General features: G+C 35.0%; 1 protein-coding gene across 1 annotated transcript; it reads right to left on the reverse strand.

Annotated features, from left to right (window-relative positions):
* Nucleotides 1-11,757: 11,757 nt before the first annotated feature.
* On the reverse strand, nt 11,758-13,960 carry LOC133818491 (transcription factor BEE 3-like). The gene is made up of 6 exons (XM_062251390.1): nt 13,543-13,960; nt 13,339-13,455; nt 13,173-13,238; nt 13,024-13,092; nt 12,819-12,893; nt 11,758-12,267 (listed from the first exon to the last, which is right to left on the reverse strand). Exons 1-6 carry the CDS (start codon nt 13,918-13,920, stop codon nt 12,211-12,213), a joined length of 762 nt encoding a protein of 253 aa, XP_062107374.1. The 5' UTR covers nt 13,921-13,960; the 3' UTR covers nt 11,758-12,210.
* Between the last annotated feature and the right edge of the window lie 2,564 nt (nt 13,961-16,524).

Raw genomic sequence — 16,524 nt, forward strand, 5'->3', positions numbered from 1 at the left:
TGGCTAAAAACACAGTCAACACAACCCAAACAAGTTTAAGGGCGAGAAAGGTCCTTGCTTTGTGTGTGGGAAAAATGGTCACTATGCTAGAGTGTGTAGGCATAGAAAAGACCAACAAGGACCTAAGGTGAATGCAACTCAAGAGGAAAACATAGTTGCTATCCTTAGTGAGGTGAATGCGGTCCAAGGCAAGGTGAAAGGGTGGTGGTATGATACATGTACAACCGTCCATGTCACCTATGACAAATCATTGTTCAAGACCTTTGAAGAGTCAAAAGGCAACCATGAGATTCAAATGGGCTATGAAGGAAAATCCAAGGTACTTGGCAAAGGTACCATTGAAGTCTTTTTCACCTCCGGCAAAAAAGTTACATTAGTGAATGTACTTTATGTTCCCGAAATGAGTAGAAACTTGGTAAGTGGTGATTTTCTTGGAAAGCCCGACATTAAAGCTGTTTTTGAGTCCGGTAAACTTATACTTACAAAATCAAATGTATTTTTGGGAAAGCGGTACTCTTGTGAGGGTGTGGTTAAATTGTGCACCAATGATGTAACTTTCAACGTTATCAATAAAAATGTTAATTCCGCCTATATTGTTGAGTATGATTCTTTATTTTTGTGGCATCTTAGACTATTTCATATAGGTTTTTCAACCATGAAAAGAGTAGTTAAATGTGGTATGATTGCATGCAACATTAAAAACTATGGTAAATGTGAAACTTGTGTTAAGGCAAAAATGATTAAGAAACATTTTCCTAGTGTAGAAAGATCATCTAATTTACTAGATTTAATCCATAGTGATCTTTGTGAATTAAATAGTGTTTTAACTAGAGGTGGTAAAAGGTATTTTCTTACTTTTATAGATGATTTTAGTAGATATACCTATGTGTTTCTTTTAAAGCATAAAGATGAAACTTTTGATGCTTTTAAATTGTATAAATTAGAAGTTGAAAATCAACTAAATAAAAAGATTATTGTGCTAAGAAGTGATAGAGGAGGAGAGTACTTCTCTAATGAATTCAATACATTTTGTGAAGAAAATGGTATGATTCATGAGTGTACTGCACCTTATACACCACAACACAATGGTGTTGCCGAAAGGAAAAATAGGACTTATCTAGAGATGATAAATTCTATGTTGGTGTTTTCTAAGTTGAACTTCAACTTATGGGGTGAAGCGCTCTTTAACCGCTTGTCACATTCTTAATCGAATATCGATGAAGAAAAATGAGATATCTCCATATGAGTTATGGAAAGGAAGAAAACCCAATATAGGGTACTTCAAAGTGTGGGGGTGTCTTTCATATTGCAAGAAAAATGAACCTAATAGAACAAAGTTAGGTTCAAGAGCCATAAAGTGTGCTTTTGTTGGTTATGCCAACAATAGTAAAGCTTATAGGCTATTAGACTTAAAGTCTAATATTGTGATTGAATCTAGAGAAGTTGAATTTTTTGAGAATATGTTATGTGACAACAATTCTCAAGCTTCAACATCTCTAAAGGAGAATTTGTTATAAGAGAACAATTCTCAAGCTTCTACATCCAAAGTTGATTCTCAAGAGGAGAATTCTCAAAAGGATGTAAAGCAACCCTTTGAACCTAGAAGAAGTCAAAGGCTTAAAATCATAAAAGTCTAGTAGTGGATGAGATAGATTCTCAACGAATTTTGTTCTACATGGTAGAAGGAAATAGAGAGGAAGTTATTAGGAAAATTCCTATTGTACTTCTCGTTGAGGATGATCCTAAGACTTATAGAGAAGCTATGCAATCGAGAGATAGTGCATTTTGGAAAGAAGCCATCAATGATGAGATGGATTCCATTCTTTCCAATAACACTTGGGAATTGGTAGACCTCCCACCGGGGTCTAAGCCAATTGGGTGTAAGTGGGTATTTAGGAGAAAATACCACACTGGCGGCACAATCCAAACCTTTAAAGCTAGATTAGTAGCTAAAGGGTTTAGGCAAAAAGAGGGTATCGATTATTTCAATACCTATGCGCCTGTTGCAAGAACAACTTCTATATGAATTTTGTTCGCTTTAGCTTCTATACACAACTTGTATGTTTTTCAAATGGATGTCAAAACGACATTCCTTAATGGTGACCTCAATGAGAAGGTCTATATGGAACAACCCGAAGGGTTTGTCCTACCAAAATATGAACATAAAGTATGTAGACTTGTAAAATTCTTATATGGATTGAAACAAGCTCCTAAGCAATGGCATGAGAAATTTGATCAAGCCATCATGTCTGATGGGTTTAGACATAACAATGGAAACAAGTGTTTGTATTCCAAAACTTGTAAGGGATATGTGATCATTGTTTGCTTATATGTGGATGACATGCTTATTCTAAGTAATAGCATGAAAGGGATAGAAGAAACGAAGAGGTTTCTATCATCAACCTTCAAGATGAAAGATCTTGGAGAAGTTGATATCATACTTGGTATCAAAGTAAAGAAACATAGTGGGGGGTTTTGCATTAGGGCAAGCCCACTATGTTGAGAAAGTATTGAACAAATTTAACCATCTCAAGGTTAAAGATGCCAATACTCCATTTGATCATAGTGCTATAGGGAGTCTAATGTACACTGCCCAATATACTAGACCTGATATAGCATTTGTAGTAAGTAAACTTAGTAGGTTTACAAGTAATCCAAGTGTGGATCACTGGAAGGCAATTTGAAGAGTCCTAGGTTATCTCAAGAAAACCAAAGGACTAAGCCTTCACTACTCCAAATTTCCTTCAATTTTAGAAGGATATATAGATGCAAGTTGGATATCCAATCTTGGGGACAACTTGTCCACAACTGGTTGGGTATTTACACTTGGTGGAGGTGCAATTTCTTGGGGGTTCCAAGAAACAAACCTGTATATCTCATTCCACTATGGAAGCAGAGTTCATAGCTCTAGCTGCTACTGGCAAAGAGGCCGAATGGTTAAGGGATATGTTGATAGAGATTCCCCTATTCAAAGAGAATGTATCTACTATATCGATACATTGTGATAGCCAAGTGACATTGGCTAGAGCATACAGCGGAGTGTATAATGGGAAGTCTATACATATTAGTCTAAGACATGGATATGTAAGAGAATTGATTCAAAGATGAGTCATCTCAATATCCTATGTGAGAACAAGTGAAAATCTGGCGGATCCTTTCACTAAGCCACTAACGAGGGATTTAGTGGCTGCATCATCTCGAGGGATGGGACTTAAACTCGCTAAAGAGATTCACGATTAATGGTAACCTATCTTAACACTAGTTATTCAACTATTGTTAGGTTCAATAGGTAACAACAAGTCAATCAAGTGAATATTAGTTGTACTCAAAACAAGTCTCATCTGAGATATTGAGTACTTGTGTGTTACCAAGTTGAGGGTTAAAACCGAAAGGTTTTTTTTAATAGAATTCAGTCTTGTAAAGACAAGTATTTTTGGTAACAAAATACTATAAGAATTCTACCTATATGGACCTAGGGGTGGTGCCGCCTCTCATGAGAATTGGGAGTATTCTCAAGAACGTCCATGAATGGAAAGTGCACATGGCCATTAACAGTGCAAAGCGAGACATAGAGGTCTCAAGTGAACATCGCGAAGGTGTGTGTGTTATCACCGATTTGTTATCATGGAAAGATGGTTCAATGCCTAGTGCAACTAAATTTTCGACAAATTTTGTGATAATTACACTATAGTAAAGTTCAAGTTTAAAAACACTTTGCTTTATGCACTAATGCAATGACTCCTATAAAAGAGAGTTCTTATTTAATCAAGTGGGGGATATGTTATATTAATTTAAAATATAATGATTGATTAAATAAGTGTTACAATATATAACTATTTAATCTAGTGGGGGAATGTTATATTATTTTATAATATAATGTAATATTGTATTATATTATAATATAATGTTTTAGATTAAATAAATGTGACAATGAGTGTCACATATTGTAACATATAATAGAGAGTTACAATATTTAGATATATGAGACATATCCAAATAATGTAACATATTTGGTGTTACAAATTTGTAACTTCCAAATATTACCCTTTATTGTGTAAATTTGGTGTTACACAATATTGAGATGAATTTCATAAAGCCATTTGAGAAATGGCTGTTAGAGATATGATTTTAACTCCAATAATGTGTTTTGGGGGTTACAAAATCATTTGGGAGGGTTTAGAACCATTTGGAAAAATAGCACAAAATTTTGTGCTGAAAATGGTCAGTGGCCGCGGCCTATGGGACAGAGAGTAGTGGCCCGGCCACAGGCCAAAAACTGACCAATTTTTCAGTTTTTTCAATCTTTGTTGAACGGCTCAAAGAACTCAAAGAACTCAAATAACTCCCAAATCTCATTTTTAATTCCATATTAATCTAATTAAACATTGGTAACAGCCATGGGGTTGGTGGAATTTGAAATTCAAAGGGTGTCTCTAAACTCTATAAATAGGAGCCTATAGCTCACTTGAAAGACACAACTTTTCTATCCATTAGAGCACCTTGATAATTCCATAAAACATTTCCTATAATCTGTGAGAGATCCCTTAGTGCTTGAGTTAGGGGGAAATAAGCTTTTGGACAAAGGTTTCAAACCTTGTTTAAGTTGGTGATTCCCAACACTCTTCACTTTGGTAGTGTGAGTGAGAGTTGTTTCTATTTAGTTGGTTTGTTCTTTCTTTCTATTCTATTTCTCTTCATCTTCATATTCTTCTCTTTTGTTGATTTGTATTTCTTGTTTTGAGTTGTAATCTTCTTTTATTTATTTCAAAACACTTTTACTTTACTTGTAATATTTTGCTTTAAGTTGTATTTTTCACTATTCTATTCTTCTTCTCTTCTTCTTGTTCTTTAGTTTATTTGTATTTTCAGTTATAGAGTTGTAACCTTATTCAATCAATCAATATTTATTTGTAATATTATTGCATAGAGTTGTATTATCTTACCATTTCCATTAAGGCAATCTATTTTTTCCTAACACTCTTTTCCATACTCACCAGCAATGTGACTCAAGTCGACTGATCGGGTAATTTTTAGGCTGGCAGAAGGTGGAATAGACGAAGGAGTCAAGCGTGGGATAGTGACTAACTGGTCAGATGGTCTCCCCTTGTTGGGCAGTACAGTCCTCATGATCTTGCTTGGAGGATTCAAGCTATTGCCTTCACCATTTTTCCTCTTTTGGGCAGAGGGAGTGTTGAACTGCCTAAACATGGCAGGATTTGCAAAAAAAAAAAAGTAAAGCAAAAACCCGATTAGTGGAAACAAGAAATAAATATAAGTCAATGAAAATTTTACTGTGACCACATGAATCTATAGAATTTCATCATAATCATTCATAGCAATGTAACTATGGTTACTGTTAGTAGAAAAACCTGAGTTCAAAATTTCAACGAAAATGTCGTCCTCGTCTTCCGACGATGAGCTATCTTCTCTGAGGAGCTTAATGCTTTTCCCTTTTCCAGGCCTGGTAGGGAAGGTGGGTCGGTGAGGATATCCAGGAAGAGATTCTCTAATGATAAGATCACCTGGTCGGCGTGGCTGAGAAGATGGTTTAGGAGAGAACTGGTCAGTCACTACTTCGGTATCTGCATTTGATTGGCAAGTCGTGTTTGCTTCATCAGTAATGCTACCCACAACAATTTCTTGGTTGTTCTGTAACAACCCCGCCAATTGAAGATTCTTCAAGGTGACCAATTGCTTAACATCCTTCTCCTCAATGGGCATGTTAGCGAGATCCTCTGCCCGAGAATGCATTTCCCTAGTCGGGAGAGGTTGATAAAAAGGGCCCACATGCGTAAAAGCCAGGTTGTTGTCTTTAATTTCTGGAGTAAGAAAGTATTCCGTATAATACTTTCCAGGGTTCGATGTATGGGCAATACCATGAAGATACTTAACCCTTTTTTGCCTATGAGAAAGGTGGAAAAAACCTGTATTCTTGTGGCTGAGATTGATACTAAAATTGAATAAATAGTGTACCTCATGAGGAGTAAGTGGGTTCCAGCCCTGGAAGTGGTAGATAATGTATAGAGCAAACAGGGCTTGTATCCCATTTAGAGCTATATGGAATGGAGAAATATTAAAGTAATCCGCTATTGACCAAAAGAAAGAATGCAAAGGGATAGTAGCTCCTGCATAAATGTGATATCTAGACTATGCGCAATAGGCTCCACCAAAATTATTGGCTCTCTGGTGAGGGTGCAGACATATCACGTTCACTCCTTCAAGGCCCAAAGTTTGAATGTGTCTATTGAGCATTTTGGAGTTCAGCTTGGAGGCTTTAGCTACGAACCAAGAAGGCACACGATCTTCTTCTTTCCTCAGTTTGAGTACAGAAGTTTGTTGGATCTCTGTTGCAAAAGTTTAGGTAGCCTTTTTCTTGGGTTTAACAGCTTTCCAGACTTGGAGGGGAGGCCTTGAAGAGGCTCCAATCTCAGTTTCTTCTACTGAATGCTCTCTCGCGAGGGGTTCTCGTTCCTCTACCTTTTGTGTCGCTCTTCGAGCTACTTGGGGATCTTGGTCCTGAGGAAGTCGATTGGACTTTTTCACCCTCATTGGTTGATGTTAACACTATTGCTTAAGGAACTGCTCTTCACGAAGGAAATATAAAGATGATCGAGGAAGGATTTTCTTGAGACGACGAAGATGGTCCTCAAGAGTTTGTTTACTATGAGATTTTGATGAAGAATCGTTGCTCTAAGGAGTGTCACTTGACTTGGGAGATGAAGAATCAGAGTCTTTTTGGTTGTCACCTCCCTTGTAGTTGAAACGATTCATCTACAAAAAATACAGGGAGGTGAGTAAACCAAACAGAAAATGAATGCAAAGTAAAAATATTCACTGCCCAGTGAAAAATTTCTCTGAGTAGTGAAAACATTTTACTGCCTAGATAAAAGCGTATATGAGGTGGTGTATACCCGATCGACTAAAATGTGACCAAGTAGGGGGTTTTTGAGCGGCTAAAGCCCATGTCGATTGGCCTGGAAGAATTATGAGGAGACAAGGCAGCCAAAGCTACCTGAGTGGCCAGGAGTTTCGAGGAGCTAAGCGGGGAAATCGAGGGGCTAAACAGGTAATCCGATCGACTAGAATGTTTCCGAGGAGGTAAGTGGCTAGGTGGAATGTGGGCAGCTACGAGGTTTACGAGGAGCCAAGCGTGAATCTGAACAACCCAAAAGGTGTAATTGACTGTGGTCAAATGAGAAGGTCATTCCGAGCAGCTCACAAGTGTTCCGAACAGCTTATAAGGAAAACCCGATAGGGTTTACCAAAAAATCCGAGGAGTCGAGGCGTATTTCAACTTATTCAATCGGCTAAAAATGTGGGGCACAAACACATTTTCTTATTCATGGGGCACACAAACAAGATCAAAGAGAGAATTTCAAGGGTTTCAAAAAGTTTCAAGAAAACTTCAAAGTTCATACAAACCCATGAACCCGAAAGTGCAATGGAAGATGGGAAATTATTTTTTCTTTAAAATTTCATGAAATCGAAAGTGAAATTAGCTAACCCAAAGCCTAAAATACATCAAACATATCCACAAAAGCACCATCCTTCAAAGATTCATCACAAAAATTCCAAATAGAGCATTCCAAAATAGGGTTTCAGCTACCACAAGTTCTGGCAAAGTGTGTGTAGAATTTGAAAGCTTCAAAATGTTTAAAAAGTGAAGTTAAAGAAGAGAAAACTTACCCCAATGGATGGAAGAACCTTTGATTTCTTGAAAGATGCCTTTGATTTACTTGAAGAAAATGGAGCACTCTTGGGAGCTTTGGGGGAGAATCATCCAAGGCAAGGAGGATTTGTTTTTGTGATATATTTTTTGGCTTGAGAAGGATAGGCATACGTGGGCTTAGTTATCCCCAAAATTCCAGTTCGATGACATTGCAATCAGAAGTGACACGTGGCAATGCATGGTCATCAAGTGACACAATAATGGTCAATGAACATGTTGGCCAAGGGAAGTGTAAGGGTTAGAAGATGACCTACAGAGTCGTCATGTCACTGGTCAGAAGAAGATTGGTCGAAAAGATGCTTTTACCTGGTCAATAAATGATTTACCCGACCAGGTAAGAACTTACCTGGTCAGGAAGTGATTTACCCGACCAGATATGAGTTTCCAGGTCAGAGAGTGTTTTACTTGACCAGATAAGAATTTACTTGGTCAGGAAGTGATTATCCAAAGCAGATATAAATTTTTCTGGTCAGAAAGTGATTTACCCGACCAGATATGAATTTTTCTGGTCAGAAAGTGATTTACCTGACCAGATATGAATTTTCCTGGTCAGAGAGTTTTTTACCCGACTAGATAAGAATTTACCCAGTCATAAAGTAATTTACCCGACCAGGTATGAATTTTCCTAGTCAGGAAGTGATTTACCCGACCAGACATGAATTTCCCTGGTCAGTGAGTGTTTTACCTGACCAGATAAGAATTTATCTGGTCAGGAAGTGATTTGCCCGATCAGATATGAATTTGCCTGGTCAGGGAGTGTTTTACCCAACAAGGTAAGAACTTACTTGGTCAGGAGGTGATTTACCCGACCAGGTATGAATTTTTCTGGTGAGGAAGTGATTTACCTGAGCAGATATGAATTCGCCTGGTCAGGGAGTGTTTTACCTAACCAGGTAAGAATTTACCTGGTCAGGAAGTGATTTACCTGAGTAGATATGAATTTTCCTGGTCAGGGAGTGTTTTACCCAACCAAGTAAGAATTTACCTAGTCAGAAAGTAATTTACTCGACCAAATATGAATTTGCCTGGTCAGTGAGTGTTTTACCTGACCAGCAACATCACAAACGAGATTTACCCGACTAGCTACATCAAAAAGGATATTTACCTAACCAACTACATCAGAAGGAAGATTTAGCCAACCTAGTATGTCAGAGTCTCAAGAGTTAGCTGCCCAGTGACTACTTTATAGCATCTCAGTAACAACAACAACCAGAATCGCCCGTAACTACCGCGTGAATCTCTCAGATATCCCGAACTAATAGCTATATTGTTGTAATTTTAATTTGTTTATTAATTTATTAAATAAAATTGGTTAAAACAACCAAGGACTCCGTCAAAACGGAAGATTTTTCATGTACGATCCATGAGCCTATAAATAAAGAGCTCATGGCATCATTTTAGGGGATATGATCTATTGGAGACTTTTAGACTCTCTAATTTTGAGACTTTTGGATTATGACTTGAGGCATTCTTGGGGCATTTTCTGAGAGAACTAGAGAGAGAAACTTTGTATTTTACAATTTACTTAAGAAACTCAGTTGGCTCATGTTCATCTAATCTTAAGTGTAGGTACATATATAACTCCAAGTGGATTAGGTTATCACCAATAAATTAGGGCTGAACCACTATAAAATTGGTCATGTCGTTTTTATTTTCTATTCAAGGCTATTGTCTTCATTGTCGTTTTTGTTTCTACTCCCCGTTGGCCAAAATCGTGGTCAACACCATCCATGATTTCTTAGAACCAATCACCATTAAATCCTCTTAATCCTCTATGAACCTAGCCTTAATCTTGCACTCTACACATGATTGATTTTCCATCATCAAATCCCATGAATACCGAAATTCCCATGCTAGAATCAAGAGACAATCCTTCCATTTATATCACCAAATCAATCAAGAGCAACAAGTATGCTTGATTTTCGACAAATGGCTCTCAAATGCAACTCTTTATTTCACTCAATCAAGAAACAAATCTTTCCCTTCACAATGTCATCTTCTTACCTTTGAATTTTTGAAAATCCAGCATATATTTCCCTTGTATATTTCTGTTGTCTGTGATTTCATCATTGAACACGTGGTAGTAATTAGAGAAGTAATTAGGCTCCTCGGGAGATAGTAATAGTAAAGCTCTGTAGATCTCGTCAAGAGCTTCTCAGAGTGTAGTCTCCTCCCAGAAAGCCATGATCCCCTTTCTGGCTTGGATGTCTCCAAGTGATGCCACCTCCCGAGGACCGCTATCCAAGTGATGCCACCTCCCGAGGACCACACTAGTAGTCCTCTCGTCTTCTCAACCCAATAGTCCTCCTGGTCTAGTATTTTTGTCCTTGGGCCTGGAGAGAGCGCTAGGTGCCATTCACTGTAGCCTTGGGCCACCACAAGATCGTTTGACAACTTTTTGGATGCCTCGAGTAGTGTCATCAAGTTCGTACACTAGAAAATTGGTATTGCCCACAACGTCGACGGACACGGGAAAGCGTGTAGTCGCATTCTGATAGTGTAAGAGGAGTGTGTCCCGTAAAGTTGGTTGGCTACGCACGGGCCACAGTCTTAATTAGAATATTAAGAGGGGTTGTATAGCAATTAAGTCCCCAAATAATTGGGGAATATTTGTAATAAATGATATTAATGACCCCCAGTCTCTATAAATAGGGCTTGGGTACCATTGTAAAAGGGTTCACAATTTTTGTACTCAGAGCAACATATACATTGCTTGAGAAAACCTTCATTGAAGCTTGCCATCTCAAGCTTCAAGAATACTAATACTAAAGACTTGTGAACTATGGTTGTTTTATAATCTTAACTACGTAAAATCTTGGTGTTAATCTTCTTTATTTTCTTTAAGTTATGTTATTAAGTTGATAGCGAAAAAAGTAGTCAACAATTTTGAAAATTCAACTTGTAGTGTGAATAGGAAATCCTCATTAATTCTCCACAATTTTATCCAATCTTTCAAGCATTAATCCATACAAATCACTATGATCTCACCACATTACTCTTTCACACACACCACATGCCCAAGGCTTTTCACGCACACACATTATAAATAAAATAAACACACAACTAAATAACTAAATAACTAAATAAATAATATGATAAAAAAGATAGTAACTAATTAAACAAGTGAACAAGACAATAATAAAAGAATAGTAAAATAAAATAGATAAAATAATAAATAATTAAATCTAATCGTGTGGCCAGATATTACAACATAATTTTTGGTTCTATGCTCCAATGTACAATTGTAAAATTTGATGCAAAAATAAATCTTTCATTAATGCACATTTGATATTTTATTGAAAATATACAAAATGTAATAATTATCCTTTATATTTTATTGTTATAATTAAAAATAATAATAAAGTAATAAAGTAAAAAAGTATAGCATTTAATGTGGATACAAAAAAAATAATACTAAAATAATAAAAATGACAAAAAATTAAATAAAAAATTATAATATTTATGGTGATGCAAAATATGCATCATGCTATATTCTATGCTAAATTTGACACAATTTTTAGCATGTGTCAAATTTGGCACACGTTTTGGCACACCTTTGGAGCAACTTTTTTTTTATAAATTGTGTTATATTTTAGCATTGCATCACTAATTTCAAACTCATTGGAGATGCTTTAAGAAATAAAAATAATGTCATTTATTATAATTTCTCACCTTAAAAAGGCATCAGGCCATGTTACTAGGCCCCTCATTTTGACGCCTCTAACTGAGATCTTAGAAGTCGTTTGCTTATTTGGAAGCAAGATTCAATTCACCAATCAAAATCTTCTTGCTTAGGTAAATGTTATTTCCAACCATGGAAAAAATATACATAACTCTGATGTCATGAGGATGAATTTGCTCATGTCGTTTGTTACAAGACCCCTAAAAGAACATGTAATTGTAGGCATAGCCAGATATGCTATACCACATAGGTAGGGAAGTTGAAAAGCCTGGAAAGGGGAAACAATATCCAATGTATATTTCTTTTCCGTGCACTCCAAGAAACAATGAAACTATACGCAAACAGGTCACAAGAAATGCTAAAATTCATACGAAAATTGTCACAGAACTTCCAAGAAGATTTACAAAATATAGCCCTTAAAAGCTAATACATTATTGGCCACTATGGCCGACATGGCGACATTGATACATCAGAATAGTACAAAACAAGGTTTACATCAAACAGTCAAAACTAAAGACAGTTTGTCCCTTGAAACAGATTTATACATACATAAATATATTTACACATTTTTGCAGATTTTGTTTCAAACCTTTGTTTGAAGTAATGATTCAAATATCATTGACATGAATTTGCCAAGTCATGGTAAAAGAGAAGGGATTTGGTTTGTTGACAAGTGGGAAAGGAAGCATAGTCATGATGTGACTTTTCTTACAGCATATATATAAACTCATATAAAGTAGTGCCAAAAAGAAGTGCAATCAAAGGGGACAAACATGTTGAGCACAGAAGCAACTCTTCTCTAATATTGTTCCCTCACCCATTTCCCCATCTCTTCTGTGTCATGTGAACCTGTTGCCTGCAACATTAAACATTTTTTTAACCTTACTGGTACTACTTTTTCATACTTTTGCATAAATAATATCTACACACAAAGATAGACATGACAGAACTTGTAAGTGTTGTGGAAGATTCATCTCTTATTTGGTTTGGTTCTTAGAATTAGTAGTGGATAGCATAGGACATAATTTTTATTTGGTATTTGATTACACAAACAGTAATATGCATCTGCAACTTTTAATTTCATGTCTCTAAGTTGTCTCACTTATAACAAACAAGTGGCTTAACGTATTTTCTCTCACAAATAATTGAGTCACTGATCAATTTTTAATGAATTGAGACTAAACAGGAAATTGGGGTCAGGAGATGTGTATTCACCAAGCCTCACATGTAATTTCAATTTCTTGTTTGAGAAACAGTTTTTTCTTTTTTTTTTTCATTGAAGAAGAACCGGTGAGAGCAAGAAGAAGCAAATAAAGTTCATAAAAAAAAGAAGATAGTAAATTAACAAAGAATTTGCTTGAAGGCCATTAGTGCTATTAGAGATCTCAGAAATTGTAGATGAAATACCTGCTCACTCTTTATACCTCTTCTGAGTCTGCTGGAGTCATAAGAACATGCAGCTTCAAGCTCCATGGAAAGAAACTGAATTTTATTTTTAATTTTCCAAAGAAATAAAAAAAATGAACAAAAATCAGTAAATAAGAGTAATAATTTTAATTTTTTTAACTGAAATGAAGCGATGGAATGGAATTGTGTCTAGAATTCAAGTTACCTCAACTTGGTTCTGCAGCGAGAGGACATAACTGATAATCTCATCCAACATCATCACCAAACCCATTGTCTGCAGTGAATCAAAACACAAAAATAAATTTTGGATGAAAAACAACCATTAGATAATAACAAGACCAAATAAAGCTCTACCTGATGGCATCCAGGAACAAGCTCTTGCAGGAAGCTTAGTTTGTTTTTTATTTTTTCTCTTCTCACCTAATCCAACACCACCATGGTTAAATAAAACACAATCCTATTAATAATGTGTTTCTATTGATTATGTAATGGTAACTAAGATAAGCACACAAATGCATACCCTTTCTGCTAAGCTGTGACTATCAGTAGCTTTGCCTTTTTTTGCTCTTACATGAATGACTTCCTCTGGATTGTCCTGTTTTCTCTTAGTGTTCCTTCTTTTTCCCTTTCCGAAACTCTACAAATATCAGGAAAACATCAAAACAATATACAACCACTTAAACTCAAATGCAAGGAAATTCAAAACGTGAAGCATGAAGCATACCTTCTTTTTCTCCTTGTCACCGCCTTTCGAGCAATTTGCAGAGGCTGTGGAGCTAACATCTTCTGAGCCTGTTTCTGGTGGTTCCATCTTCTTTGTTTCATGAGAACTATCTCTGGTCATGTTGGTAGTATGATCTTGAAATTCATTCAGATGGATTGAATGTGAAGTACCAAGAGAGTTGTAAGACGAGTTTAAAGGAAAATCAGGATTTTGACCATGAAAGCCAAGGAAATTTTCAACTAAGCTGTCCGAGTTGCTGAAGTTGTCCAAGATGGTTGAGTTAAACTCTCCAAACTGGTTCATTGTTACATTCTCATGCATCTCTAAGGAGAAAGAAGAAGAGGGCATAAAACATGTATGCAATGTATACTCAGCCATGCTTTGTTTTGCAGTTTAAAAAAATAAGAGGACCTAACAATGTCTTATATAGAGAAATGTTGTACTGTTGCATTACAATGTGGGAAGTGGGTATCAATGTATTTTCCTTTATAATTAAGTAAGAGAAAAAGAAGAGAAGAAACTTGAAGGGTCTATTTCATTATCTGCAAGTTAAAACCCTTCTGTAGGGACCATAGTAGAGATATATACAACTATGTAGAAATACCAGCCAATGCTATTCATGTATTTAAGTTAATATATTGATGTGTGTGATATAGAGTACAATATCTTTGGCCCTTTTCTTTGGCACTTAAAGAAAACTGTAAAGTTTAGATAAATAAAGAAGGGTTTTAGATAATAAAGTACTTTCATGACTTTTCTTCTTGTTTATCATCTTCTTTTTTTCCATTTACTTATAGTCACGATGTGAGTCCCATGGATCTAAGAGGCATGTTAGTCTTTTAAAACTCCTAAAAATTTCACCCTAAAAGTCATGTGAAATTATCACGCTTGGTTTCCAACTCAAAAGTTGGTATTAAATAAGAAAACATCATAATACGCTGCGAAATTGAATAGTGCAAAATTGAATAGGGAAGGAATTTTAAAAAATCATTAATATGAGTGAGTTTCATATATAAATATATATATATATTAAATAACACATTAGAGATTATCTTTTGTAGCACATCAAATGTTTAGGCTCTCTAGATATACTCAACCTAGGAGATTAGGATTCCAGGTTTAAATAATTCTATTGTTTTTGTCTTTTTGAGAGACTGATAACCAAGAACAATTTATTTAATTAAACTTGAATAGCTTGTTTTCAGCTTTTTACAAAAAATTAACTAATATAATTAAATTAATATTGATTATATTTAAATAAAATTGATCCGTTATAACCTATTTTAATTATTTAGTTTAAATTATATGTAAGAGAATAATTAAAATAATTAAATAAGCAAATTAATTTAAAATTTAAATGTGAGGGATGGGAAATACCCACATGTGGTGTGGTGTCGCGTGAGCCAAGAGGGGATATCCTTGGTTTTCTCATTTGTTTGTTTAATTAATTTTAAGACAAGATATTTATTCCAAAATAAATATCATTTAATTCAAAATTAACTTTATCTTAAAGATATAAGTTTTAAATAAATATCTTATTTTAAATATTTTATAATAAGATAATAATTAAACTCTCCCATATATTAATCCAAACATTATTAATATTTATTTTAACATAAAGTTTTTCAAAATAAAAACTATATAGTTAATTAATTAATTCACAATTAATCAATCGCCTATAATTATCACATAATTATTTTCTTTGTAACGCCCCGTAAAATTCCGTAACATGATTTGCGGAAAAACATAATCGTTTGCTAAAAATAAGGTAACCAAAAATCCATATAAAAAAAAAACTTTCAAAACATGAAATAGTTTGGAAGTATATGCGCATACTTGAAAGTGAATTACATTGTCATAATTTAAAAACATTCAACAAGCCCAAAATAAATTCTTAATTATCATATGGGTTCTAGTCCCCATAACATAAAACTCCCAAAAGGTCGGTCCACATGTACATCATCGCGGATAAACTCCAGCACTCACTAATCCACTTTGCTTTTAAGCTTACCTACAACACGAAACAACTAGGTAATCAAAACGCATAGTAAGAACAACTTAACAAACATAACCACTTAAACGGAGCAACAACTTAAACCAACCGTAACTAGGTAGATAACCAACCAAGAATAGGATTCTGGTGAAACTGAAACCCTAGCATACAATTTAAGAACGTGTGGACGTTCTGGCAAACTTATGGTCATGCCTCGTAACCAAAATTCATATCCTGAAAACACACCTGCACGCAGAAGATCTCAGAGCATACATACAATCTTAACTGGTAACATACATAACATAGTTAACGTTCTTATCATGCATACTTAGTTTTCTTACATACTCATTAATCTTAACAAACATACTTATTTACTCATTAATCTTAACATACATACTTACTTAGTCATTAATCTTAACATACGTACTTACTTAGGGTACCTCTTAAAAAATACTATCAAGGTACCTCTCTTAGGGAGAATTAGTTACAAATTCTTTTTCTTTCCAATTTCTTAAATTATTTTTAAAAGAAATATCCTCTTAAAAAGTGATAACCCTCCAGAAGGAATATTTGTCTATTTTTAAGAAAATCCTATTTTAGTGTTTATTTTTCAAAAGTTGGCAATTGGACCCACTAATTATTTTTAAGAAAACTTTTCTTTAATTAATTTAAGGAACATTCTATAATCAAGTTAAAATGATTTAAAGTCCATTAGCAACAAAATTTGTGAATAAATAGGTTTTGTAGAAATTTGAAAAACCTAGACCACTCTAATACCAAATTGTAACGCCCTGGATAACCAAGACCGCTACACTGTGTGTTTAAAATAGTGCTTAACCTGCTAAGCAAGTCGTTTGAACTTAAATGTGTAATTAAAAACTAAGACAAGGTCAAGTAATAAAAGTTTTGGTCAAGAAAATAATTTTTTTAAATATTAAGTTTGTACACAGAATCCCAAAAATCAGTTTACAAACTTGTAAAAGATAAAC

Source organism: Humulus lupulus, chromosome 2, assembly GCF_963169125.1.
Source record: "Humulus lupulus chromosome 2, drHumLupu1.1, whole genome shotgun sequence".
Lineage (NCBI taxonomy): Eukaryota > Viridiplantae > Streptophyta > Magnoliopsida > Rosales > Cannabaceae > Humulus > Humulus lupulus.

Coding starts and splice junctions, on each gene's coding strand:
- LOC133818491 (XM_062251390.1), bottom strand. CDS start 13,920: ATGGCTGAGTATACATTGCATACATGTTTTATGCCCTCTTCTTCTTTC. Junction 13,456..13,542: donor GTGACAAGGAGAAAAAGAAG/GTATGCTTCATG, acceptor TGATATTTGTAG/AGTTTCGGAAAGGGAAAAAG. Junction 12,268..12,818: donor GAGGTATAAAGAGTGAGCAG/GTATTTCATCTA, acceptor TTAATGTTGCAG/GCAACAGGTTCACATGACAC.